Below are 25,915 nucleotides of genomic sequence, written 5' to 3'. Positions count from 1 at the left end.
CCAGGCTCTTACATCATAGGTACTACTAACTCAGCCTCATTGGCTGAAACCTCTATCCCTCCCATTCTCCCCGCCCACACCTCTCTTCTCGTCTCTGATTGGCCGCCTTGTCTCCTTCAGTGGTCGCAGGCAGCCAGCTGCTAGGATGCGGGGGCTGGCACCTGTCCTTGCCCCCCCCCCCCCTCCTTTAGTGTGCAAGCCTGCCTCCTCTGAACTTCAGCCACAGCCGCCTCCCCCACGTCCCCCATTGGCATCTCCTCCCCGCACTATTACTGAGCACAGAGGGGAGGTATCAGCTGTCATCAAGTATTCCTTCTTCCATCTAAGAAATATAGCGAAAATAAAACACCTTATCCCAGCTGAAGACCTACCTGCCCTGGTTCATGCATTTGTATCCTCCCGCCTAGACTACTGCAACTACTGTTCATCGGATCTACAGATAAGGTTCTGTGCCCCTTACAGCTAGTACAGAATGCTGCAGCCAGACTTCTAGCCAATGCCCCCCGCAGCTCACACATCACCCCAGTACTGCAAACTCTTCACTGGTTGCCAGTAAAATGGAGAATCAATTTTAAGATCTGCCTGCTGACATTCAAGGCTCTAAACCAGATGGGACCCAAATACATAGTGGATCTATTGGAACTTTATGCCCCTCCACGCACCCTCCGCTCTGCCAACAAGAAGAAGCTGGTTATTCCCAGGATACACCTAACATTTGGTACTCGGGCCTTTTCCTATGCAGCCCCTACTCTATGGAACTCACTCCCACAATCAGTAAGAGAGGCTCCTTCTCTGGACAGCTTTAAAAAAAGGCTAAAAACCCACCTTTTTTCCCTAGCCTTTGAGACTGCATAATACAGGGTCACTGCGCTTTGAGTCCCCAGGGAGAAAAGCGCTATAAAAATATGATTGTTATGGTTAATAAAGGTAGTGCACCCAGACTCACCTATCAATGGTTCCAGGTGCTGGAGTTCCCATCCATATTCTCTGCACTACTGCTAGCGGTAGTGCAGAGATTATAGACGGGAACTCCAGCATCTGGAACCATTGATAGGCGAGTCTGTGTGCACTACCTTTATTCCTCCCCGCTGTGCTCAGTAATAGTGCAAAGAGGAGAATAGATGCTGAGGGTGGGGGGGGGGGGGGGGGAGTTTCAGCCTGTGGGAACAAGATGGTCCCTGCCACAAACAGCATTCTCCTCATTTACTATGTAAGTAGAGAGATTATCTACCTGCATATGCTTTTTTTTTCCAGGCTATTAGTTGCTCTTTAAAAGGGAACTAAGCACATTTTTTCACTGGACTTTCTCCTGGCATAGAAGCTGCCATGTTCCCCCCTCCCCTTCTCACAGTCCTTATTTATACAAGTCAGAGATGCTATCTTGACGCATTGACACACGCAATCTCTTTGAAAAAAACTGTCCTAATTACCCACCCCCCTCGGTTGATAAAAAGTTATTGTTTACTTCTTGGTAATGACCTCAATAAAACAATTAGCTTCCTGAAATCTCTGTGGCTGGGGATGGAAGGGCAGGCCTGCTGAAGTAGGCTAATTAAACTACTTTGAATGTAAAATAAAAGGTAAAATGGAAGCTTATTTTAATAATGAGACATTGCTGGCATGCATTTTTCATGTGCTATTGAGATGCCCTAGGTGCTAAAATGGTGCTCGGTTCACTTTAAGAACTAAAAAAAGCATTTAGCACGCACGCACGCACGCACGCACACACACACACTACAGCCATCACACACACTGAAGTAAATCATAGATATAATTTTTTATTTTTTTTTTACTTTCAAGTAAGTTTATTGAACAAAATAAGAAAAATACAGTGAACAGTAACAGGAATAATGTTTTGAACAGAATGTCAAAGATGTCAACTTGGGCATAAGGACCATGAGACTGTTCCAGACTTAAACAAACATCCGCTAATAAAAACAAGGATATAAATCAAAGTGATAATATAATAAAGGGTGCATCTTAAAGAGAACCAGAGACAAAGCACCCTCATGTATTTTATTACATTTATCAGTGGGAACATGACAGTAAACACCTACCCTGATTTTAGTTTCATTCTTATCTGCTTAATTAGTCTATTAGCAACTGTGATAAAAATCCCCGACTGGCTCAGTCTAGGTTTGACCTGGAATCATTATAGCTGAGTCACTCTTCTGTGGAGTCTTTTCAAGCCCAAGCCTGCCACCTCCTGGCTCAGATTTCCTGCTTTGCATACTGAGAGCTATGATGACATGGGAGGGGCTGCTGCTGCTGAGAGAGAAGCTCTGTGGCTGCAAAATGATCCCTGTGTGCTGTGTGCACTAGATAATGATGATGACTGCAGTTTCATTCCTATGAGAGACACTTCCTACAGGCAGCTGCACATCATACCAAAATGAAAGCACACAGATGAAAGGCTGCAGCAGCCTTTCTCATATAGCCTAGATAGCAGCCTGGTCTTATATAGCCTATATAGCCTAGACAGCACATCCAGAACGACTCATAACCCGGAAGCAGAAGGGATATGAGCCGGCGGTCATATTTGATTTTTCCTGGAGCAATAATGGATAAAAAAAACACTAAAAAAAGGCACACCAGAGCGGCAAAATTATCAGGTAGAGCATTTATTCTTTACAAGCTATCGACCGATATGTATATTTTGTGTGAAATGTTCATCTCTGGTTCCCTTTAAAAATGAACTTGAAAAAACAATATTCATCTTCATAAAACATGTAACTAAACCATATATTTTTTTTAAAACAAGAGCGGATATTACTTTATTATAGTCTCTCTCAGGGCTATTTTACACTGCAGGCGTTGTCTTGTGATGCAATTCCGATTGCATGCGATTCACAAAACGCAAGCACAGGGTTTAGAATGTCAGTTGCGGGTTCTATTTTACACTAACGTGTTGTGACTGCGCTGTCATTTTTTCGCAATTGGAAACATCCTGCATGTTGCCTTTTGCCTGCGATTCCCACTGCCCAAACAAAACCACAAAAGCGCAATGACCAAAAAATTGCATTGCGCAAAGGCAATCACATTACGTTTTGCAGTAGAAGAAAAGTACTAAAACACACAGTAATAGTTTTTAGGGGATAATGCTTTTTTAGGTGTTTATTAGGGGATTTTGGGGGGATAAACTCGAAACCTTATAAAGTCAAATTTTTATGTGTAATTTGGGTGGAAGCACTGTCAAATGATGTCTTTTTGGTGGAAAATGCTGCCAAACTATGTAGGTCTTGAGGGTAATGCTACTGAATTATGTATATTTTTGAGGAAAAATGCCACCAAATTAGGTGTACTTAGGGGGAAATGTTGCCTAATTACGTGTTTTGAGAAGGGTTTACGCGTTTTGAGAAGGCTCACTGTGAGAACTTAATTTATTTTAGCTGGCCCTCTGCCATATAGGCCCATATGCAATTAACTTTTTCACCTAAGTTATCTCCTAGGAGATAATTTTCATCTTCTAACTTTTCAGAATTTTACGATTGAAAAAGTACCCAAAAGTGTTTTCTTGCTTTCTGGTGGTTTAACCACTTGAGGACTGCAGGGCTAAACCCCCCTAGTGACCAGGCCATTTTTAGCAAAATTGGCCACTGCAGCTTTAAGGCCAAGCTGCAGGGCCGCACAACTCAGCACACAAGTGATCCCCCCCCCCCCCCCTTTTCTTCCCACCAACAGAGCTCTCTGTTGGTGGGGTCTGATCGCTCCCCCCATGTTTATTTTTTTTTTAAATAAATATTATTGTATTGGTTTTTTTTTTTAAAACCCCCCGTTTCTTTAAGTTTATTCCCTCCCTCCCCACAGCCAGCCAATTATGGCGATCGGCTGTCATAGGCTTCTGCCTATGAGAGCCGATCGCTCTCTTGTCCCCCATGGGGACAGCCATGTCACACGGCTGTCCCCAGTGCAGCGCTGCTGCTCATCGCAGCGCTGCACCTAGTAAATAGACGGCGTGATCACCGTCTAACAGTCTCCCGAGCGGCAATAGCCGCTCGGAGACTGAAGGTGGGGCGGAGCTCCGCCCTCCGAGCATGAGATGCGCGCGCACCATGCGCTCGATCTCATGCAAAACAGAGCCCCAGGACTTTACGCCAATTGGCGTTAGGCGATCCTGGGGCTGCCGCCACGGTGAAAATATCACCAAGGAGAAAAAATGAATTGCATATGGGCAATAGTATCAAAAGAATTTGGCCCTCCATGTCTATGAAGTTGAATAGGCATGCCCAGAGCTGGGACAAGGTCCTCCAGCACCCAAGGCTGAGACACCAAGGAGTGCCCCTCCATCCCTACCACACTGATTGCTATTAGACTAAGAGGCGCCCCAGGGCCCCCAACACCTTAATCCCTAGTTATTAGGCTTTCAGTCACAGCCATGTATCCCCTTTTCTTATTTGCCTCTGCTTCAAACACAATGGGGAAATGATAGCTGACTGAGTTTTGCACCCCCTCCTACACTGCGCCCTAAGGCTAGAGCCTCTCTCGCCTCTGCCTCGGCCCTGGGCATGCCTACCCTAAGATCCCTCCCCCTGTAGTACAAATGGCCTGGACATTGGTAACCCCACACTAGAGGTGAGTGATGGTATTTAAAGGTTATCTCAGTTGAACTAAATTGTAAAAACGGGAGAAGCAGGCATGGATAGGGAGCAGTCATTATGCCCACCTCTCCCCCCATTCACCTTTGTCCCCCTCCGTTGTCGTGCAATTTCCCCAGTAGCTTCTTCCGGGGTAGCTAGTAGTGCGAACGCACTGGGCCTTTGTCGCATTTCCTTGATCGCGCCCCAATGGCCGGTCAGGGACGCATGCCCCCGGGCCAGGTGCACTGCTTCCTGACCAACTCAGAATAGGCTACCCGGGAAGGGGAGTGGAGTCTGAAATTGTACGACAACATAGAGGGACAGAGCTTAACGGGGGGAGCCTTGGGCATGACAATGGCTGCCTATACATGCCTGCTCCTCCCATTTTTACAATATAGTTCGAATGAGGTATCCTGACAGGCTACATTGCAGCAGCCCCGGGAGCTCAAGGCACAGTGTTTGCTGGCAAGTTCCCCAGTTTGGCCGTCTCAGTGGCTCGACGTCTGCTGCAATACTTTTCCTTTACACAAAAAGTAAACTTTGGGCTCTTTACTCACTAGCATTGTTTATTTAAATGTAGATCCCCACCTCGGGTTCCCTTTAAAGGGAACCTAAACTGAGATGGATTTTTCCTTTTAAAAGAATGCCAGTTGCCTGACTCTCCTGCTGATCCTGTGTCTCTAATACTTTTAGCCACAGCCCCTCAACAAGCATGCAGATCAGGTGCTCTGACTGAAGTCAGTCTGGATTAGCTGCATGCTTGTTTCAGGTGTGTGATTCAGCCACTACTGCAGTGAAAGTTCAGCAGGACTGACAAGCAACTGGTATTGTTTAACAGAAAACATCCATATCCTTCACAGTTTAGGTTCCCTTTAACCAGAAGCAATGTATTGTATTTATCTCCTCTGTACACAGTGGAAGAGCCCATACAGAAATGCAGAGGTTATATGTGTGACCCTGCTAGGCATGTCCACTTTTTATCTCTACCTATAGCTTTGTGGCGAGGTTGGCAAATCTATTACTAACGCCTCGCCTCTGTCATACAACTAGTCTACGGACAGAGCAATTCAATCTGTGCAATAGCTCCAGCATCAGGTGAAACATTATCGCCACTCTGAACTTGACAAGAGCCTTCTTCTAAGTGTTTTTTCTGGTGTCTAACAGCATCTCCTTTCTGGCGGAAACATTTCCCACACTCTAAACACGAAAAAGGACGCACGCCCGTGTGAACTCTCTGGTGCCTGACAAGATCACCTTTATCAATAAATGATTTGCCACATTCTAAACATGAGAAAGGCCGCACACCACTGTGACGTTTCTGGTGTCTCTTGAGGTCTGTGTTCCGAATAAACCGTTTCCCACACTCTGGACATGAAAAAGGACGCTCCCCAGTGTGACAATCCTGGTGGGTCACAAGATGCCTTTTCTGAGAAAAGGTTTTTCCACATTCTACACAGGAAAAAGGGCGCTCGCCTGTATGAGTTCTCTGATGTCTGAGGAGATTTTCTTTATGATTAAACTGTTTTCCACACTCTGAACATGAAAAAGTTTGCTCCCCAGTGTGACCCTTTTGGTGTCTAAGAAAGTCTGAATTTCGACTAAACTGTTTACCACACTCCTCACAAGAAAAAGGACGTTCATTGGTGTGACTTCTCTGGTGGCTCACAAGATGCCCTCTCTGAGAAAAGCTTTTTCCGCACTGCTGACAGGAAAAAGGACGCTCACCTTTATGAGTTTCCTGATGTTCGAGAAGGTCTTCTTTCTCAATAAACCAAATACCACACGTCGGACAAGCAATGGGACTCTCACTGTTGTGACTTCTCTGGTGTCTAAGAAGGTTTGATTCATGTGTGAAACTTTTCCCACACTCTGAACATAAAAATGGACGCTCAACTGTGACCTCCTTGATATTTAAATCAGTAAGCAAATTCGGTTCAGGCAAAGAAGCTATCTTAATCCCATTTTGTTCAATGGTGTGCGATTGTAAACTAGGCAAATCTTTTGCTCTATTCGTATCGTGAAATCTTGGATCGACATAGGTAGTAGTAACTGGGAGTGATCTATGAGAAGACTCCTTGGGATTAGAAGAATCCAGTAATCTACCTGTGCTATTATATTGTGGGTCGATACCTGAGGTAGCAGCATGGGATTTATCGGAAGGTTGCCAGTAGATATTAGAAGGATCAACTGAATCAACTACATAGCAAAGTCTCTGGATGGGGTTTCCTTCTGGAGAATATTGTGGGACGACATTATGTTCTGCATTATAATCTGGAGGCGAAATAGGACGTCTGTCTGAGTTGTTCCCAGTATTGTGTGCACCTGTGGGTTAAAGTATATTATTAGACACATCTCAGCTTTCGTGTTTAGGAGACATGTTAGTTTAGCAGCAGAAAATGTCCTGGAGCTCCAACATGGAACAAAGTACAGCTGTAGAACTATTATGACAACAGAAGTACAGAAATACCAGAACTGATTTATTTAGTGTGAAAAACACAGATGATAAGATTATGGTGAGGAACATGAGATTGTAGCACGACCATGATACTTCACTAGCATGGCCACCACTACCTTAATTAACATAGTAGCGGCGAAGCTAGGGAAATATCGCAGTTGTGCTACAAGCTTATCTCGTGACACTTAGAAGGATCATGTGTAAGTTAACAACGGAAACTATGCTGACAGAACCATGTGTAGTGTGCGCACACTAGTATTATCCCGTGCTGCTTGAGCTTGGTAGTTTAAATGAATCAGCCCATTGATGTCATACTGAGGAATGGAGATGGACCTTTTATATGGCGTACAGTATCTCCTCCATATTTGATGGCACTATGATGTTATACTGAGGAATGGAGATGGGCCTTTCATATGGTGCATAGTATTTCCTCCTCATTTGTTGGTACTATGATGCTATACTGAGGAATGGAGAAGGGCCTTTCATATGGTGTACAGTATCTCCTCCTCATTTGTTGGTACTATGATGCTATACTGAGGAATGGAGAAGCGCCTTTTATATGGTGTACAGTATCTCCTCCTCATTTGTTGGTACTATGATGTTATACTGAGGAATGGAGATGGGCCTTTCATATGGTGTACAGTATCTCCTCCTCATGTGTTGGGAACATGATGTTATACTGAGGAATGGAGATGGGCCTTTCATATGGTGTACAGTATCTCCTCCTCATTTGTTGGTACTATGTTATACTGAGAAATGGAGATGCGCCTCTCATATGGTGTACAGTATCTCCTCCTCATTTGCTGGTACTATGATGTTATACTGAGGAATGGAGATGGGCCTTTCATATGGTGTACAGTATCTCCTCCTCATTTGCTGGTAACATGTTATGCTGAGGAATGGAGATGGACCTTTCATATGGTGTACAGTATCTCCTCCTCATTTGTTGGTACTATGATGTTATACTGAGGGATGGAGATGGGCCTTTCATATGGTGCATAGTATTTCCTCCTCATTTGTTGGTACTATGATGCTATACTGAGGAATGGAGATGGGCCTTTCATATGGTGTACAGTATCTCCTCCTCATTTGTTGGTACTATGATGTTATACTGAGGAATGGAGATGGGCCTTTCATATGGTGTACAGTATCCCCTCCTCATTTGTTGGTACTATGATGTTATACTGAGGGATGGAGATGGGCCTTTCATATGGTGTACAGTATCTCCCTCTCATTTGTTGGTACTATGATGTTATACTGAGGGATGGAGATGGGCCTTTCATATGGTGTACAGTATCTCCCTCTCATTTGTTGGTACTATGATGTTATATAGAGGAATGGAGATAGGCATTTCATATGGTGTACAGTATCTCCTCCTCATTTGCTGGTAACATGTTATGCTGAGGAATGGAGATGGACCTTTCATATGGTGTACAGTATCTCCTCCTCCTTTGATGGGCATAAGATGTTATACTGAGGAATGGAGATGGGCCTTTCATATGGTGTACAGTATCTCCTCCTCATTTGTTGGTACTATGATGTTATACTGAGGAATGGAGATGGACCTTTCATATGGTGTACAGTATCTCCTCCTCATTTGTTGGTACTATGATGTTATACTGAGGAATGGAGATGGACCTATCATATTCACATCTCCTCCTCATTTGTCAGGAAAATTATACTATACTGAGGAATAAAGAGGGACTTTCTGTATGATGTACATTATGACTACCTCATTGGTTGGGCAAGGTACATTGATAATGTAACTATACACATCAGTGTATCGATCTGTTGTCTGATGTTAATCAAGAAACAACAATCTATTTCTATCTCTGATAGGGGACTGCACACTGTATAAAATGTTAAGATTAACAACACAGAGAGCCTCAAATTTCCATGATGGCAAATACCACCATAAGATATATAATTATTTGGCAATAATGATTTTGCTCACCTCAAAATAATAAATCAGAACAACAGTAAAATCAGAAGGCAGAGAGTCTATAGAGAGACAATTGTAAATGAAGAGGCACATATAAGGTTAAGTTATCACATCACCTGAACTGGATATTCTAAATTCACTGGTCACTATCACATCCTCCTCCTCTGTCGGCCGCGGGTCACCCATGATGTGCGTTTCTTCATCATCCTTATCAACCACAATCACGTCATTGTCTTCTTCACCCTAAACCCACATATCACAACATGTGAGCACTAATGAAGTGAGACCACCACAGAAGAATAACATCTGAGTGACTCAACTGTTAAAGCGGAACTTTAACCACTTCCCCACCACAGCTTATTTCCCCTTAAAAACCACATTTCACGCTCCTCCCATTCATTCGCCAATAACTTTACCGCGACTTATGACACCAAATGAGCTATACATCTTTTTTTTTCACCCACAAATTAGGCTTTCTTTGGGTGGTACTGTTTGTTAAGAATTATTTTATTTTAGCTGCATTTTAAAGAGAGTGATAAGAAAAAGATAAAAAAATTCATTATTTATTTATACTCAGTTTTTAGCCATTATAGTTTTAAAAGATAATTTGCTGTGATAGTTAAGACAGACATGTTTGATTTGCCCATTTGTCTTGGTTATTACAATTGTGTCCCTAGCACAATGTATTGCAACGATATTATATTTCCAATTGCGTTTCTTTATACTAGATCAATAATAACAAGCCCTAATTTGCAAAAGTATAAGTGATTTACCCTAATAACACACATATTAAAAAAGCCGAGTCCCTAAGGAAATATAAAGTAAGCATACTCTATAGACTAAGACTAACTACTATAAACTAAGTATATATGATTTTGTTTTAATGCTGTCACTTTTATTTTTTAAACAATAACCATAGGAATATAGAAAGGAGGAGGAAATAAGGGGTTAACATTGGGTATTCTTTTATGTATTAACATTTTTAGGTGTATTTTCCTCTTTGGCCACAGACGCCCCCATACTATCCTGTGTACTGAACCGCACACAGGAAATAATGAAGAGCTGTGAATGACGACGGCGTCTCATTAATGCCAGACCATGATTCACAACTGGCACACTGATTGGCGAGTACCGATCAGTACCCTTCCCGGGGCGTGGAGGTGTCACCAGAGCCACGAGGGGATTTCGGTATCTGTTGGGGGATTCGGTGGTGCAGCACAATGCCTGCACTCCCTTGGTGCTGAAGTGAAGTCCACAGGGGCAGTCCACATGATGGAACTGGTTGAAGTCAACATGAGACTTTTTTTTTTTTTTAAACAAAACCTCACCAGTTGCTCTCCAGGCCGAGGGAGCGAGATGGGGAAGCGCGGCTGCACCAACTGGCCCTGACTGGCCAAAGATACCGGGAGCCCTTACCTAAGATCCAGGAGGTGGAGGACGGCGCCGAGTGGGCAATCAGGCCGGAAGGGGCTGGAGGAAGCCTCAAATATGTATGAATTTTTTTTCTTGTCATCTCATGTTCCCTTTAAAGAGTGGCCTCCCTGCGCTTGTGCACCATCCCACATGGGCTCCAGCAGTACCAGATAGGGTCCATGCTACTGCGCAGACGGCTTGTGCCTGAACAGTAGCATGGACCCAATCTGGCCTGACTTGTTCCAAAGAAAGCAGAGCGGGACGGTGCTAGTGCGCTGGAGCAAGCGGTCATCAAGTTCTTTTTTGGGGATCCCTGCGCTGGAATGGGCCTGTAGAGGACAAGAGAAGCCTCTTTATGATCCAGAGGCTTTCTCCTCTGGAGAAAATTACCCCCAGGGATATTTCAGGGTCATTGTAAGCCAGGATTGAACTTCATCCCAATCAGTAGCCGATACCCCCTTTCCCACATGAAATACCTTTTCTTCAAAAGATCATCGGGCGGGTCTGTATGGCTGATAATGTGGTGAAACCCCTCCCACAGTGTGTGTGTGTGTGTAATATATATATTTCCCCGTTATTTGGACTGTGGTCCCTTTAAAATTAGATGTGTACCTGGAAAGGGAGTCCGGGTATTGTTGGCAGCAAGCCAGCTTGCTGCCTTTGTTATTTTTTCAGGGCCGGACTCCCAAAATGGGAGGGAAGGAAGGGCGGGCCTTCCCATTCCACCCAGGTGCACACCTGGTTTTCTATAGAGCTGAAGAGAAGCTCTAAGAGCTCTAAGAGATTTGCATATCAGGAAGCAGCTCACATGCAGTCAGGGTGGAGTTGATGTGGAGGAGCATGTGTGCTGCTGAGCCCCTGAAAAGTCTGTTTGGAGATATTGCTGGAAGCCAAACCATACTTTGGACTGCTGTTTGTATGGCTTTGGCTTAAATGAACTGTATCTGAATAAGCTGGACTATTACTACTGTTATATGGACTACAAAGCTGAAGTAAGCTTACCATTTATTTTCCATTTATGCTGGATAAAAGCTGTTTATATTATTGCTGCAAAATAAACGGACTTTGTGTTTTATACAACTGTGTACTGTGTGCTGACTATGATCCCCTAAACTTCAGAGTGTGTGTGTGTGCATGCAGTGTGTGTAGTGTAGTGTATGTGTGTATGTGAGAGAGAGCGAGCGAGCGAGAGAGAGCGAGCGAGCGAGCGAGTGTGTGTGTGTGTGTTTTCCATGCCTGCCAGCAGTAAAGATGATAGCAAACATTCAAGCAAACATGAATGAATGAATGCATGACGAGTACCAATTATTTCTTGATCCATCTTCTATTTTTTAACTTCTTAGTTTGCAATGTCTCGATTTTTTTTTTACCTTAATACTATCTTTCGTCAAAGTACCTATTTAAGCTCTAGATCCTGAGCGTCACCTACCTGATAATGGCGGGGGATGGTGGGATCTCGCTGTGAACAGTCCTGGGAATAAAGAGGACCTGTACATCTCTCTGGTGGGTTTCTGTTACTGGATCCATCTGCAGGAAACACACACATTGACTGAGACTTGGAGGCTCTTGTAGAGACAGAAGGAGGTGAACATGTGACTGGTTTCTGTATTTAGTGTGTATTACTGACCTGTGCTGATCTGTGAAGGAATTTCCTCATTACGCGGCTCATTGCCCCTCACATACGTCTCTTCTGGCTCCTCTGTAATTTCTACATCTGACTCCCCTGTAATGTCTACTTTAACACTCATCAGATCCTCAGCCTTAAATAAAACCAGAGACAAAAGAGAATGGGCTGTAATATACACAGACAGAGCACTAACCAAACCATATTCATGGATTTATACTAAGAACATTAATCAACAACAAAAGCAATCCATGATCTACACAACTAGACAATTAAGCACCAATAAGGTAAAAATAGATAATTTATTTAAGGACGTATCCCAAAATTAATAAAAACAACCGTACTGCCAAATGGCACAGGGGTAAAAGCAGGGCTGTGGAGTCGGTCCAAAAATCCACCGACTCCCGACTCCTCAGTTTAGGATTCCACCGACTCCGACTCCTCTAATTTGCATATTACAATTTTGTTGATTAAAAGTATGTAACATGAAATTCGTCTCTTAACTGCCAACGCTTAGGAATTTTACAAGAAAACTGAAGTGAGAAGGATATGTAGACTACTATATTTATTCCCTTAGACTAAAACTAGTCCTTGGTAAGAGTACTTACATCTATCAGGCCCTAGGCAATGTAACTGTGGGTGCATGTAAGAATGATGTGCAGGTGCTCTGCAGGATGAGGAGATTCTTCCTCTATTACACATTCTTCATGCACAATCTGAACATGGATAAGGCCCTAGGCAATGTAACTGTGGGTACATGTAAGAGTGATGTGCAGGTGCTCTGCAGGGGAATGAGGAGATTCTTCCTCTATTACACATTCTTCTGAACCAGATTCTACACAATCTGAACCAGGTTTATGGGTGACAGACAACACCTCTCTGTTCAATGTGCACAACATTCTCAGTGGATTCCCTGCAGCTCTGTGGGAAATGCATATGTAGAGTATAGTACTACTGTGTAACAAAGTAAACCTGAGAGATGAAATTAAAGTTTTATACATACTTGGGGCTTCCTCCAGCCTCCTTCAGGCTAATCAGTCTCTCGTTGTCCTCCTCCACCACCTGCATCTTCTGCTCTGAGTCCAGGTACTTGAGCCAGTCTGGCATAGTGCGCATGCACACACTCTGCCGCCGGAAGCGTACTACACCTGCGCAGCACTATTGCGCAGGTGCAAAATGTTCCTGGCTGTGGGAGCGGCACGTGGCTGGACTGCACTGACTGGCTGAATTACCAGGACTCATAGCAGAAGATCCAGGTGGTGGAGGAGGACAGCGAGGGACTGAATGGCCTGAAGGGCGCTGGAGGAATCCCCAGGTATGTATAAAAAAAACAAAAAAACAAAAAAACAAAACAAAAAAAAAACAAAAAAAAAAAAAACTTTACTTTTCATTCGTCTCAGGTACCCTTTAATTTGTAGTCACCAAACCAAATTTTAACAACATATCAAATTATTTGATTTCATGAGCAAAGGGAGTGCATATATTTGCATAAATCAGCATCAACGCAGAATTATTTCCATCTCATTGACCAATCTCTATTAGTGACATAGCTACACATCAGGCTTTATTCTTACAGCATAGATGTTATTTAGTATATATAAGAGATTCCTGTGTACACATCATATATACTGTACAGTCACAATCAGATATGTATATCGGACTTTAAAAATACAGGGCCTGCTTTATTGAAGCCGCACAAGTAACTAATTTTGATTGGTTTATTTCATTTTTGTGGACTGAGCACAGCTATCATTGTATGTATACATTATTTATGATGACTATTATCTGAGAAATAGAACATTTTATCATATTTTCTATTTTAATTACAGTTACAAATTCATTAGGAGTCGGTGCATTTTTTCCCGACTCCGACTCCAGGCACCCAAAATTGCTCCGACTCCACGACTCCGATCCTATATATTTATAATAATATTACATGCTCAGACAGGTAAGTATGCCAAAAAATATATATCACAATAACACTGTCACAGTCACTATGCATGAAATTGATCTCCCGTTCTAGATAATTACCACAATTGACAAAGTGCCTATGCAATACAGTGATATGCAAGAGACTACAACAGAAATACATAATAATAATAATAATAATAATAATAATAATAATAATCTGAACATTTGTATAGCGCTTTTCTCCTGTCGGACTCAAAGCGCTCAAGAGCTGCAGCCACTGGGACACGCTCAAGAGGCCACCTGCAGTGTTAGGAAGTCTTGCCTTGAACTCCCTACTGAATAGGTACTGACCTTAGCCAGGATTCGAACCCTGGTCTCCCATGTCAAAGGCGGTGCCCTTAACCAGTACACTAACCCTTAACCATTACACTCTTTGTAGAGAAAGAGAGCCGCCTTACCAACTGTAGCACTGTTACCCCCTGGTCCAGGTGGCAGTGTGGACCTCACATGTATCGCACCCTCCTAGGTGCTTCTTCGGAGATACGTCCTTAAATAAATTATCTATTTTTACCTTATTGGTTCTTAATTGTCTAGTTGTGTAGATCATGGATTGCTTTTGTTGTTGATTAAAACAAAAGAGAATGGGAGCCGATTTACCAAGCTGCGATGCTATAGCAGTGCAAACTAAATCCAGGGAGGTATGCTACGCGCGCTCATGCAGCAGAGCGTGCCTTCCTTAGTTACGCAAGTTGCTCATAAAACAACACGCACCCCTTTAAATGCCGGCCGCTGCTGTGACATAGTTACTATGTTAATTAACATAGTAGTGGCTGCGCTAGTGAAGTATCGCAGTCTCAATCCTTCACAGCAGTGGCTGGCATTGAAAAGAACATGCGTTACTATGTAAGCAACGCGCGTAAACAAGGAAGGCACGCTATGCTGCTTGACCGCGCATAGCCTGCCTCCCTGGATCTAGATTGCGCTGCTGTCATGTAGCTCACACTGCTTAAGCAGCGCAGCTTCTTGAATCAGCCCCCTATGAGTATATAAACTATACACAGCTTTCCTACACCCTTGTGTAAAAATACAGAAAAGACATAAAGGAATGCATACCAAAGCACACCAATAAAGCACCGCAATGCGCAAAAAAAACGAAAATGAAAGCACAAAGACTGGGAGAGACAGACAAAGTTGCAGATTACATGCAGATTTAAAGCACACCTGAATTGTGAGGGCTAAAGAGGCTGACATAGTTATATCCTTTTAAACAATACCAGTTGCCTGGAAGCCCTGCTGATCCTTTAGCCATAGACCCTGAACAAGAATACAGATCAGATGTTTCTGGCTAGTCTGACTGAATTAGCTGTATGCTTGTTTCAGGTGTGTGATTAAGACACCACTACAAATAGATCAGCAGGACTGCCAGGAAACTGGTATTGTGTAAAAGGAAATAAATATGGCAGCCTCCATATCCCTCTCCAGTGTCCTCCCCAGAATTTTTTTCCAGCCTGGTGGCATGAAAAAGTAGCCGGGTGCGGTGCTGAGGATGCAGGACAGGTGCAACTCTGCTCACAGCATTAGAGGAGGATGAGGAGGCGAGCCAATGACAGCCGGGTGCTCACCAAAATTGGCCGGGTTGAGCAGCCGGCTAAAAGAGCCTGGGAAAAACACTGCTCTCAGTTCAGTTGTCCTTTAAATATATTAAAGGACAAATATATTAATATATATGAATATGAGTGTATTAAGTGATGAAGATGCTAATCCTGCATTCAAAACTTTTTCTGCTGTTATGGTTTGGAGTTATCGCATACTTTAGGAGCACTGGCCCTTTAATAGTCAGTGCCAAACAGTTGCATGCTGGGGGTTCTTTTTATCTATAATATATCCCTTCTCTTCCATTTATTTCCCTGCCTAGCTGCCTATCTGAAACATGATCCCCTGCTCACTTGTGTTTACAAGCAAGGCTGAGGTGACTCAGCGATTAGAGGAGAAAAGAAAAAAATGTAAGGGCGGAAATGACATCAGGATTTAGCCTCAAACTGTGGGCAAAATACATGGTTCCCACCAGGAACAGAATTCTCTTCATTCACTAAATAAAATTCACTGAAATAAAAACGTGGACAGTACAATACAAGTGCTATGTAAGTAGATCAAATATTTATCTACTTATATATGTGTTTTTCCCCTGGCATAGTATGGCTAATTCTACTGCTTTAAGAATAAAGGAAATGCTAAAAATCCCCAATGGAGTGGTGGACTACTCCAAAATCTGTCAGATTCTTTACTGCCTACTGGAAGTGACAGCAACATAGTAGAAAAGTTATTTATGGTGCATTTTACTCCAGTACAAATGTACTTATTATAAATATGTATTTAACATTTTACATTTTTTGTAATAGTGGTCCTTTAAGGAGAATAGTGAAAACCACAGGATAATTTTTTTTAAGTTATGATTGGAATTTTATTTTCTTAAATGTGGATAAATGACAGATAAATGTAACCACCCAAATTCACATATATCCCCAGAAACAGCACTGCATTTCCTGTCAGGGTTGCCTGTGGGTCACTATAAGCAACCCTGGGGCAAAGTGGCAACGCTTTTGCCGGGGATCTCTGTACAGCTGCAATAGTGCTGTAAGGATCCCTGGCAAATATATCTATTATTTGCCCTAATAAAAATAAGCCACTTTAAGGGCCCTTTTTTATCCTCTGCATTTGCAATCATGTTTTCTGATCGCTGGGATTCACTGATCGCAAGGACATCATTATTAACATGTTAATCGCAGTGCCCCTTTTTCACCGCTGCGCTTCATTTTTTAGCCAATAATAGTGCCCTGCAGGCTGCATTTTCTGTGAGATTAGCCGGGCGATGGGTCTTTCAACACTCTCCACAAATCTCAGCTAAAAACATGTTTCGGTCCATGGTGAAAACCACGATTGGCTCTGCAGCACATTTGCAATGTTGATTGTGATTTTTGGTCCTAACCCCTTGCCACCTGTGCGGTCCCTGCATGGTCCATGATATAGGGGGGATCTGGAAGAGAGGACCGGCAAAGCCTACTCTCCCCCCCCCCCCCCAGTCCTTGTCCATATGTCTGGTACCAAGGCTATGAGGACAATCATCCCACCTTGTGTCCTAAATACTGCCACTATTGCATGGAGAAATAGACACCTTATAGGAACCTGACACACGGACTGATACAGTCACAATTAGAATGACCCCCTTGCTGTTACTGCATAAAGTGATATAATTTCCAGCACAACTCACCAGTCCAGTCAGCAGCTCAATCATCTCATGGATGACTTCTAGAATCTTCTCCTTGTTCTTCTCACGGGTCGGAGAATGAGGTGGAGGCAGTGTGGTGGAGGACAAGCAGTGGAATTGGCTGCCGTTGGTTAATACCTTATCAGACATCCTCTTCACTATTTCAAAATCCTGTGTGGTAGCATACAACAACATTAATCACCATGTACAGTCCCTGAATCCTCCTCACCGTCACCGCTTCTCTTCTGAGTTTTATTATTAGCCATCAAAATTATGCCATGTGACCCTCCCAGAATCCTCCTCACCTCTCCAGTCAGCAAGTAGATGATCTCCAGAGTGAAGTTCACCATCGTCTCAGTCATGTGACCTCGAGCCGCCTCCATCCTCACTGACGTGATCATGTGATCTGTACAGGAAGCTCTTCTCTGTAGAGGGATAGTAAATAATTATACAGAATATGTAATACCCGTTACTCCAACTGTGAGCATAAATAATGTCAGGGGTAGCATATGTGCTTGTGTGATATAAAGTTGCATTTTGAGGGTGTAAGGTGGAGGACTGCAGCTTCTGCACATGATATTTTAGTAATATCAAACTGTTTTTTTGAGTATTTGCTTTCATGCTGGGAGCTGTAAATGTATATTATTGGTAAGGTTTGAAAATATCTCCTTGGAGAAAACTTAATAGGATGTTGGCTATTGTGTGAGCTATTTAAAGGGAACCAAAACCATAGTAAATAAAAGGAGGGTACTTATCCGTTAGCGGGGCACATCCGGCAGGTGGCGCTAATTACTATTCCCCCTCCAGGCCGACATGGATAGTAGGGAAAGATGTAACTCTGGTGGAGTTTTGTCGCCACCTGCCGGATGCGCCCGGCTAACGAATAAGTACCAAAAGGAGTTTCACTTACCTGGGGCTTCTACCAGCCCCCTGCACCCGCCCTCAACGATCCTCCGTTCCCCCGCCGCCACTTAGTTTTGATTCTGCCGACTGATCAGTCAGCGGTTCACTGCACCTGGACGACCCTGGCCACACGCATCCTTGTATGTGTCCACGTTGGAAAGAGCATCCTGCGTAGGCACAGTACGAGGTTTTCTCTTACTGCGCAGGGCGCTCTCGCCACTGTTAATGCGTACGGAGATGCGCGCGACCAGGGCCGTACAGGCGCAGTGGACCGCTGACTGATCAGTCGACAGAATCAAAACTAAGCAGCGGCGGGTGAGCAGAGTATCGTTAAGGACCGGCGTGGGCACAGGATGGCTTCAGGGGGGCTGGTAGAAGCCCAAAGTAAGTGAAATTCCTTTTATTTCGTATGGTTTAGTTACCCTTTAAAGGAGGCTGCACTGTATATCCTGTGCATGGATCATTATGGGGGATACAGGCTACAGTGTGTGCAGTATAGGGCTCATTATGTGCCTACTGTGCTCTGAGCATCCCCTAATTCCTCACCCCCACGCCCCTCACCCTCATGGCAATAATGGCAAAGGCAGGGTGGAATACAGGGTTCCCCACAAGTCCCCTGATACTTACCTAAGGTCGCCCGATTAAATCGAATTTCTTATCTACTGTCCCCTTCGTTCCAAAACACCATGTGGCTTCTGATTACAGTATTATTGACTGATGCACAAAACATTCAACCTCTTACGCCTTCCCCCTCTCCTCCCCCCTCTTCTCGCTCAGAACTTCCTGTTTCTTTCACTTGACGTTATCGAGCTCACCACCTAGTGGAGAGAAAGGGAACTGCAGCCTTCACCCATTTGCCCGTTGTCAAGTTGCGGAAACATACTTTTTGTCATTATCACAGCAGAGATTTCTTTATTGTTATTATTTATTTATAAAGCGCCAACATATTTATTCCGTGGCTCTTTATTTTGCCAGCTGACTGTTGACGGGAAACAGATGCAAGTCGTCTTATAACCAACACAAGCTGTCGAGAAGTTTGTTGTTTTTTTTGTTATTACTTTTACAATAACATTTCTATAGCACTTTTCTCCCATAGGACTCAAAGCGCTTTTCCTGTGCCAAATCGAGAGCTGTCCAGGTCCTACCAGTTTACAGAATTGAACATTGCAGAAAATAATTGTTCATTGATCTATTAGAAATACACTTGTGCTTTGAGAAGTTAGGTTTCCCTTAGGCTTTGTTCACATCTAAACTCGAAATCGATGACACCAGCGATTTTCATTTTTTTTGCCTCTCACGGCGCTCCACTGCAGGTTACGATTTTGCACAAAGCGCTTTTGTAAGCGTTTTTGCAGAGCAATTCCATTTTTCACTTCCTGGCATCAGTCAGGAAGTGAACTTTTTTCATCCAGGAATTAATACAATGTATTTATTCATAAAAGCACGAATGCAATCGCCGGTTAAACCAATTGAGTGTTTTGCGCTTTTCCTATCCCTTCCATTGTAGCAAATGGTACATGCAGCGCTTTGCTGAACAGATTTCGGGGCATTTATCGTCAGCACTAAAAAAAAATAAAAAAAAATAAATAAATAAAAAATGCCCTAGGTGTGAACAAGCCCTTAGACTCACTCGGGGTAAAGGCCAGCTATGATCCTGGCTGCTCCCCTGGATAATGCCTACATCTGCTATGGCACAGTACATAGTATAAACAATGATGGGATAAAGACAATACAGTACATAGTATAAAAAATGATGGGATAAAGACAATACATGACTGCACAGGTCAGTAGTAGAACTGTGCACAGAGGTAGAAGATGCCTACATGCAAAAAGTAGACCACACAGAATTTGACTACAGGGTGAAGCCGAAAAACTCCTCACCCTGCTATTTCAAATTTCCCAGCAGCGTTTATCACTATTCCCGCTCCAGGCCGCCATGGTCTTTTTGTAATTTGGGCTCTGTCTTTTGCTGGCACCCAAATTAACCTCTGAGCCAGAGTTAGGACACCTATGTTTACCTGGGTACTTCTGCGCAGTGTAGGTGACTAAGCATAAGAATGCATTCTTCTGTGAACTAAGACCCCGGCTTTTAAAGTGGACTCAAATTAAAAATACAAGATTTCAGAAAGAAAATCTATTTTCTAACTTATAATAATAAATAGCAGCCTTTTTTCAGCTGCATGATGACAAATATAAAATATTTTACATTTATTGGAGGAACCCCTCCCTTCCTTTCATATTGCCGGGACAGAATCCGGCAAACTGGTGGAGTAGGAGGTGTACGGCAAAGGAGGAATTGGTAATGGCTGCCACCTGTATAATCCTAGTTATGAAGAGAGAAGGGTGAAAAGCATGCACTGAAATGCTCATAGGCTTGAAGGAGTGTTTATTTATTTTTGTATGTGTCAGAGTGGTGCAACTAAATATTTTGAATTAAAAAAAATGTTTGGTTTGGGTCCGCTTTAACTTAGCTGTAGGGATAACATTGGCGCCTGGATGAGTGAATCTGTGAATGCATTTGTTTGAACATTTGCATGCGAGAGTGTGAAGGGTTAATCGATTTTTGCAAATTACCCTCTGAGTGCTGCTATAGACGTAATTTACATTACAGTCTATGGCGGTGCCCAAATGCCCTTTTTACCCACCTCAGTAGAAGATATGCATGCACCATATGCAACAGTACTACACATGGGCCCATATGCAATTCACTTCTTCTCCTGAGTTTTCTCCTAGGTGATATTTTGAAATGTATCAATAAAATGCCATATAGACCACCAGCAAACAAGAAAATAATCAAAGTTATTTTAATAATACTTTTTCTTACCCACTTTGATATTTTTTTCAATTGCAAAGTGCTGAAAAGATATTTTAAATAGGAGATGAAAATGATCTCCTAGGAGAAAGGTCAGGAGTAAAAGTTAACTGCATAAGGCCCATGGAGAGAGTAAAAGTTTAGCAACATTAGGAAAATGGACACCGTGTAAGGTGAAAGTGTGGCAGTCAGTGACAGATTAGTATTTCCTCTGTGATATTACATGCCTGCCTGAAAAATCAGGTTTTTAGGATTCGTGTAAAGATGGTTTAAAGGATACCCAAAGTGACATGTGACATGATGAGATAGGCATGTGTATGTACAGTGCCTAGCACACATAACTATGCTGTGTTCCTTTTTTTCTTTCTCTGCCAGAAAGAGTTAAATATCAGGTATGTAAGTGGTTGACTCAGTCCTGACTCATACAGGAAGTGACTACAGTGTGACCCTCACTAATAAGAAATTCCTCTTTTTACCTCTTTCTTGCTCTCAGAAGCCATTTTCTGCTAGAGTGTTTTATAGTTGGAATCTCTCATCAGTGAGGGTCACACTGTAGTCACTTCCTGTCTGAGTCAGGACTGAGTCAGTCACTTACATACCTGATATTTAACTCTTTCAGGCAGAGAAAAAAAAAGCACAGCAGTTATTTGTGTGCTAGGCACTGTACATACACATGTCTATGTCATCATGTCACTTCGGGTATCCTTTAAGAGCTCAAACCCACTAGCAACCTTTTTAAGCGCTAGTGATTTGAAAAGCTCTTTCTAATGCAATGTTAAGAGTGATTTTTATAAAATCACATCCCTCAAGTGGGATCACACCCATAGCATTACATTAGCAAGAGCTTTCAAATCACAAGTGCATAGAAATGGCTTAGTAACGCACTGCTAGTGGGTTCCAGTCCTAAGGCAGGGCTCACACTTGCAAGAATCACATGCGTTTTCCTGCAACACAAAGTGCACAGGAAAATGCACGTTTTAGATGTGCATTTTCGTGTTGCGTAAAAGAAAAATACAGGCAGTGGGGCTTATCCTTGACTGTTGCCGATAGTCAGCTGCTGTCTGTTGGCTGCTGGCCAAGTGCGACTCTTTCCCCAGTGCCAAACAGCTTGTGGAAAGGAGGGGTCAATTGCAGAGAAGTCTTTTATGCCAGAATGAGAAGAGACTAAAGAAGTTGAAAGAATATCATTAGCAGAATTGATGAGATGAAGGAAAAGGCAGTGCTAGCATCTCCTCTGATTGTTATCTCTCATATCAGCAACTTTCCTTCTCTGGGAAGTGAGTGTGATCATTCTTCTTTGCTTTTGGCACCATTGATCATCAATTATCCTAACTGCATTATAATGGGGACACACCCTTACTATACTAATTTTGTAGTTTGTAGGGCTGTTGTCAAATTATATAATTTGGGGTTGCACTCTTCCTAATTATATAATTTGGGGAGGTACACTGTATATGCTGTCAAATTGTGTTATTATAGGAAATATCCTGCCTTTAGTTATTTAAAAGGTATGCACTGCTTAATTATGTTGTTGGGGAACTCTGCCTACTTACAGTATATGTTTTTTTTTTTTGGGGGGGGGGGGGAGAGGGGTGGTACATTTTGCCTAATTGTGTTGTTGGAGGTACTTACTGCCAAGTACATTTTTATTCTTACACTGCATTTGTATTTGAGAGTTTTGAACTGATGAATTATGTTGTTGGGGAACGCTGCCTAATTATATGGTTTGGGGGTACATTTTGCCTAATTATGTTCTTGTGGGTACTTGCTGCTAAGTATGTTTTTGTTGTTACACTAAACATGTATGTTATTTGCAAGACACACCGCCTAATTGTTGTTTGGGGGGACATGCCTGCTTATTTTTGTGGAAAACAGTACATACATTGTCTGTATAAATATGGCTCATATCACTTACCTGGGATTAAGGAGGCTTCAGATTGAAGAAAAAAAACAGCTTCTGCTGTTGTGCAAAGTCCAACTGCCAAAGATGAAATGGAGTTTACACTGTAAGGGTCAGGGCTGTTAGATGGGTAGTCACTCCAGCAGGTATTGAGTAGCAATTTGGGTATACAGATAGGCCAAGGTCAGCAGCACCAGTTCATAGCAAGAAAAGGATGATTGTGTAGCAGGTAGTGGTAGTAACCGATCACGTGGCATATTGGGCCAATCAAAGTGCAGGGATCAAGTCCTCCAAAGACACTGGACCCGATGGGGCTCAGGACGGGATTAAAGGAGCGGGCGTAAGTTAGCAGCACGCTACTCGGGTAGCGAGCGCCTAGGATTTTTAACTCGCGCTGCTCAATTTATATTACGCTGCCTTAGCAATTCAGATTAGTGAATCAAGACCCATGTCACATGTGACCTCATGTACCCTTAAACGACCCCTGGTGCCCAAGCAGGGTTGTTCAGGTAGCCTCTGTACACACTTGATTGTCGGCTGAAACGGTCATTATCAGCCGTTTCAGATGACAATTGTAGCCAGCCAGTGGCATAAGGTGGGAAATATTAGAGAGTGGGAGAAGCTGTAGGGCAGTCTTGGAGCCAGTTGGGGAAAGAAGTTATCAGTGAGGAAGTAATTGACAGGTCATTGGAGGAGTGGAGGGGTATATTTTATGAATAGTTTATGAAAGTTTGGAAAAGTAAAGTTAGACAAGATCAATGGAGTGATATAAAGACAAAACACACGTACGCACGCGTACACACACGTGATTTAAATTGCCACTATTTTACTGTACTCTTACCTGGTAGTCATTTTTACACAAACCCTCCCCTTCGCCTGAGGACTGACCCATTTTCACTATGTGCACATCTGGGCCGTATCTGCAGCATTTCACCGCATGTTACCGTAGTGGGCCGGGAAAACGCTGCCTATCTCAGACTCTGAAATTGCTTGCTGTCCACATTGCACTGCAGTGCGAATCTGGACAGTGTGCTGTAGATTTCTGCAGCACACACCTGAATCCCTATAGTCATGCATGGCACGAATGAGTGCTTTAGGCTGCAGCTTGGCAGCAGTATGGGAGCCATGGCCGAATCATATATGGCTGCGGCTCCCAGTGGAGATAGAACCTAATACTAACGCACTTAATGCCTAGCACTAACCCACTCTTCTAGTGCCTAACAGTGCACCTGGCGCCCCAAACTACTGCTGTTTGTAGATGATCAGCTCCTCTAACAGTTTCAAAAGTAGTAGCCGATCAGCTTCCACTACCGCATTGGGTGCCCAGCTCACCGCTTGGGCATCTGCTTACCGATAATTAGCACAGGCCTCTATTAGACGCTTGCCATTCCCTTCGCCCAATTCACCTGATCCACATTCGTAAAATATTCTGTTAACACACAGCAATCACCAAATTATAAAAATGGCTATAGGTGCAAATTATTTTTTTCAACATTAGAAGTACTGTATGTGCTTTGCCCAGTACAAGCACTAACCTATAAACGATTGGCAGAGGTGTTGCTAGGATCCCAGAATGTTGGCAACAGCTCAGAGCACCAAAGCTGCTCCTTCATCCCTCCTCCCCTCTCAACAGCAACGGTTGCCGAGCAACATGTCTGTATGATGCTTGTGTCCAGATGTCATCCTAGCTATGAGTTACACATGCCAAGGACCACCTACCCTGTGTTTTTAACCAAACTGTTATTTTGGTTACGGACCATATTGGGGGAGGGGGGTCATTAAAGGATACCAGAGCCGAATCAAGTAGGAAAAACGGGGACAGCAGGCATGCAAGGGGAGTTGTCCTGATGGCCACTGCTCCCCCCCCCCCTCCTTTCGTATCGAAATGCCCCCTGGCAGCCTCTTCCGGGTCACCGGAGTCAGGCATCAGTGTGCAGGCTGGCTGTGCGTGTACTACAGTGCACGATTGTGGCTGGGAGCATTCTAATGTAGTCGTGACGTCATGTGCAGAGCGCTCCCAGCCGAGGAAACGCACAGATGGGCCACACCTGTGCACTAGGCTGCCAGGAGGGCATTTGGATACAAAAGGAGGGGGACAGAGGAGAACGGAGGAGCGGTGGGCATCAGGATGGCTCCCATACATGCCTGCTCCCCCTCTACCCCCCTTTGTTTCTCCTACTTGATTTGGTTCTAGTATCCTTTAAATAGGAAATGAAGGGCAGTAATTAACACAACCGTGGTTCTAATGCCTGGTATACACCATGCATTTTCCCCTTCAGATAAACAGGTCAGTTCTGACAGCTTCAATCACGTTTCCGATCGATTTTGTACAGAAATGATTGAAAAATTGATCAGAAAAACAATTGGAAAGCCATCAGAAATTATTGATTCAACATGCCGATCAGACGGGAAATTGCATGGTGTGTACCAGGCATAAGTCTCCCTAGACTGGTGATATCTACCCCCCAGTATGACACTCATTCTCATCAGCCCCTGGCCCTCAGGGCTGTTCGTGGTATAACATCACTACTACAGTCCAGTTTAGTGAAGTAATTTAAAAGAAACTGAAGATATGGGATATGGAGACTGCCATATTTATTTACTTTTAGGCTTCTTGCACACAGGGACGTTACAGGCGCACGTTAGTGCAGCCTGTAACGCTCCCCCAACGCACAGCAATGTAACACAAGTGGGCTGTTCACACTGCCCACGTTGCGTTACATTGTAACGCAGCAAAGTGCTGCATGCTGTGCGTTCTAGGCGGCTACGCTGCGTTAGACTGCTTGCACATGCTCAGTCATGTTGGGGAGGAGGAGAGAGCGGCCGGGCACATGGCTAATTAATATTCACTGCACTCAGTGACGTGCAGTGTTTACTTCCTGGAGCGGACGCTCTGTGCGGCGATTGGACCGGCGGGACCATGTGATGCCGCATGCGTCCAAGAGTACGCATCACGGACGCCAGAGTGAGCTGCACAACGCGGCTCACTCCAACGTCCACACCAGAGAGCACCAGGCGTTGCGTTAGGGGCACATTATGTGCCCTATAACGTCCCCTAAACGCAACATCTTGGTGTGTAACTAGCCTTAAGCAATACCAGTTGCCTGGCTGTC

General features: G+C 43.6%; 1 protein-coding gene across 1 annotated transcript in view; it reads right to left on the bottom strand.

Moving 5' to 3' along the window:
• LOC137536847 (zinc finger protein 27-like) overlaps positions 1-18,841 on the bottom strand; it is a 39,701-nt gene extending 20,860 nt beyond the window's left edge. Inside the window, exons 1-7 of the mRNA XM_068259034.1 lie at positions 18,718-18,841; positions 17,493-17,612; positions 17,191-17,358; positions 12,015-12,147; positions 11,817-11,914; positions 9,091-9,217; positions 5,633-6,899 (exon numbers count right to left, since the gene is read on the bottom strand). Coding sequence (XP_068115135.1) covers positions 5,633-6,899; positions 9,091-9,217; positions 11,817-11,914; positions 12,015-12,147; positions 17,191-17,358; positions 17,493-17,588 — 1,889 coding nt within the window. The 5' untranslated portion in view covers positions 17,589-17,612; positions 18,718-18,841. The remainder of the gene's footprint in view (positions 1-5,632; positions 6,900-9,090; positions 9,218-11,816; positions 11,915-12,014; positions 12,148-17,190; positions 17,359-17,492; positions 17,613-18,717) is intronic.
• Between the last annotated feature and the right edge of the window lie 7,074 nt (positions 18,842-25,915).

Source organism: Hyperolius riggenbachi, chromosome 10, assembly GCF_040937935.1.
Source record: "Hyperolius riggenbachi isolate aHypRig1 chromosome 10, aHypRig1.pri, whole genome shotgun sequence".
Lineage (NCBI taxonomy): Eukaryota > Metazoa > Chordata > Amphibia > Anura > Hyperoliidae > Hyperolius > Hyperolius riggenbachi.
This window is presented reverse-complemented; position numbering and strand designations above follow the sequence as displayed.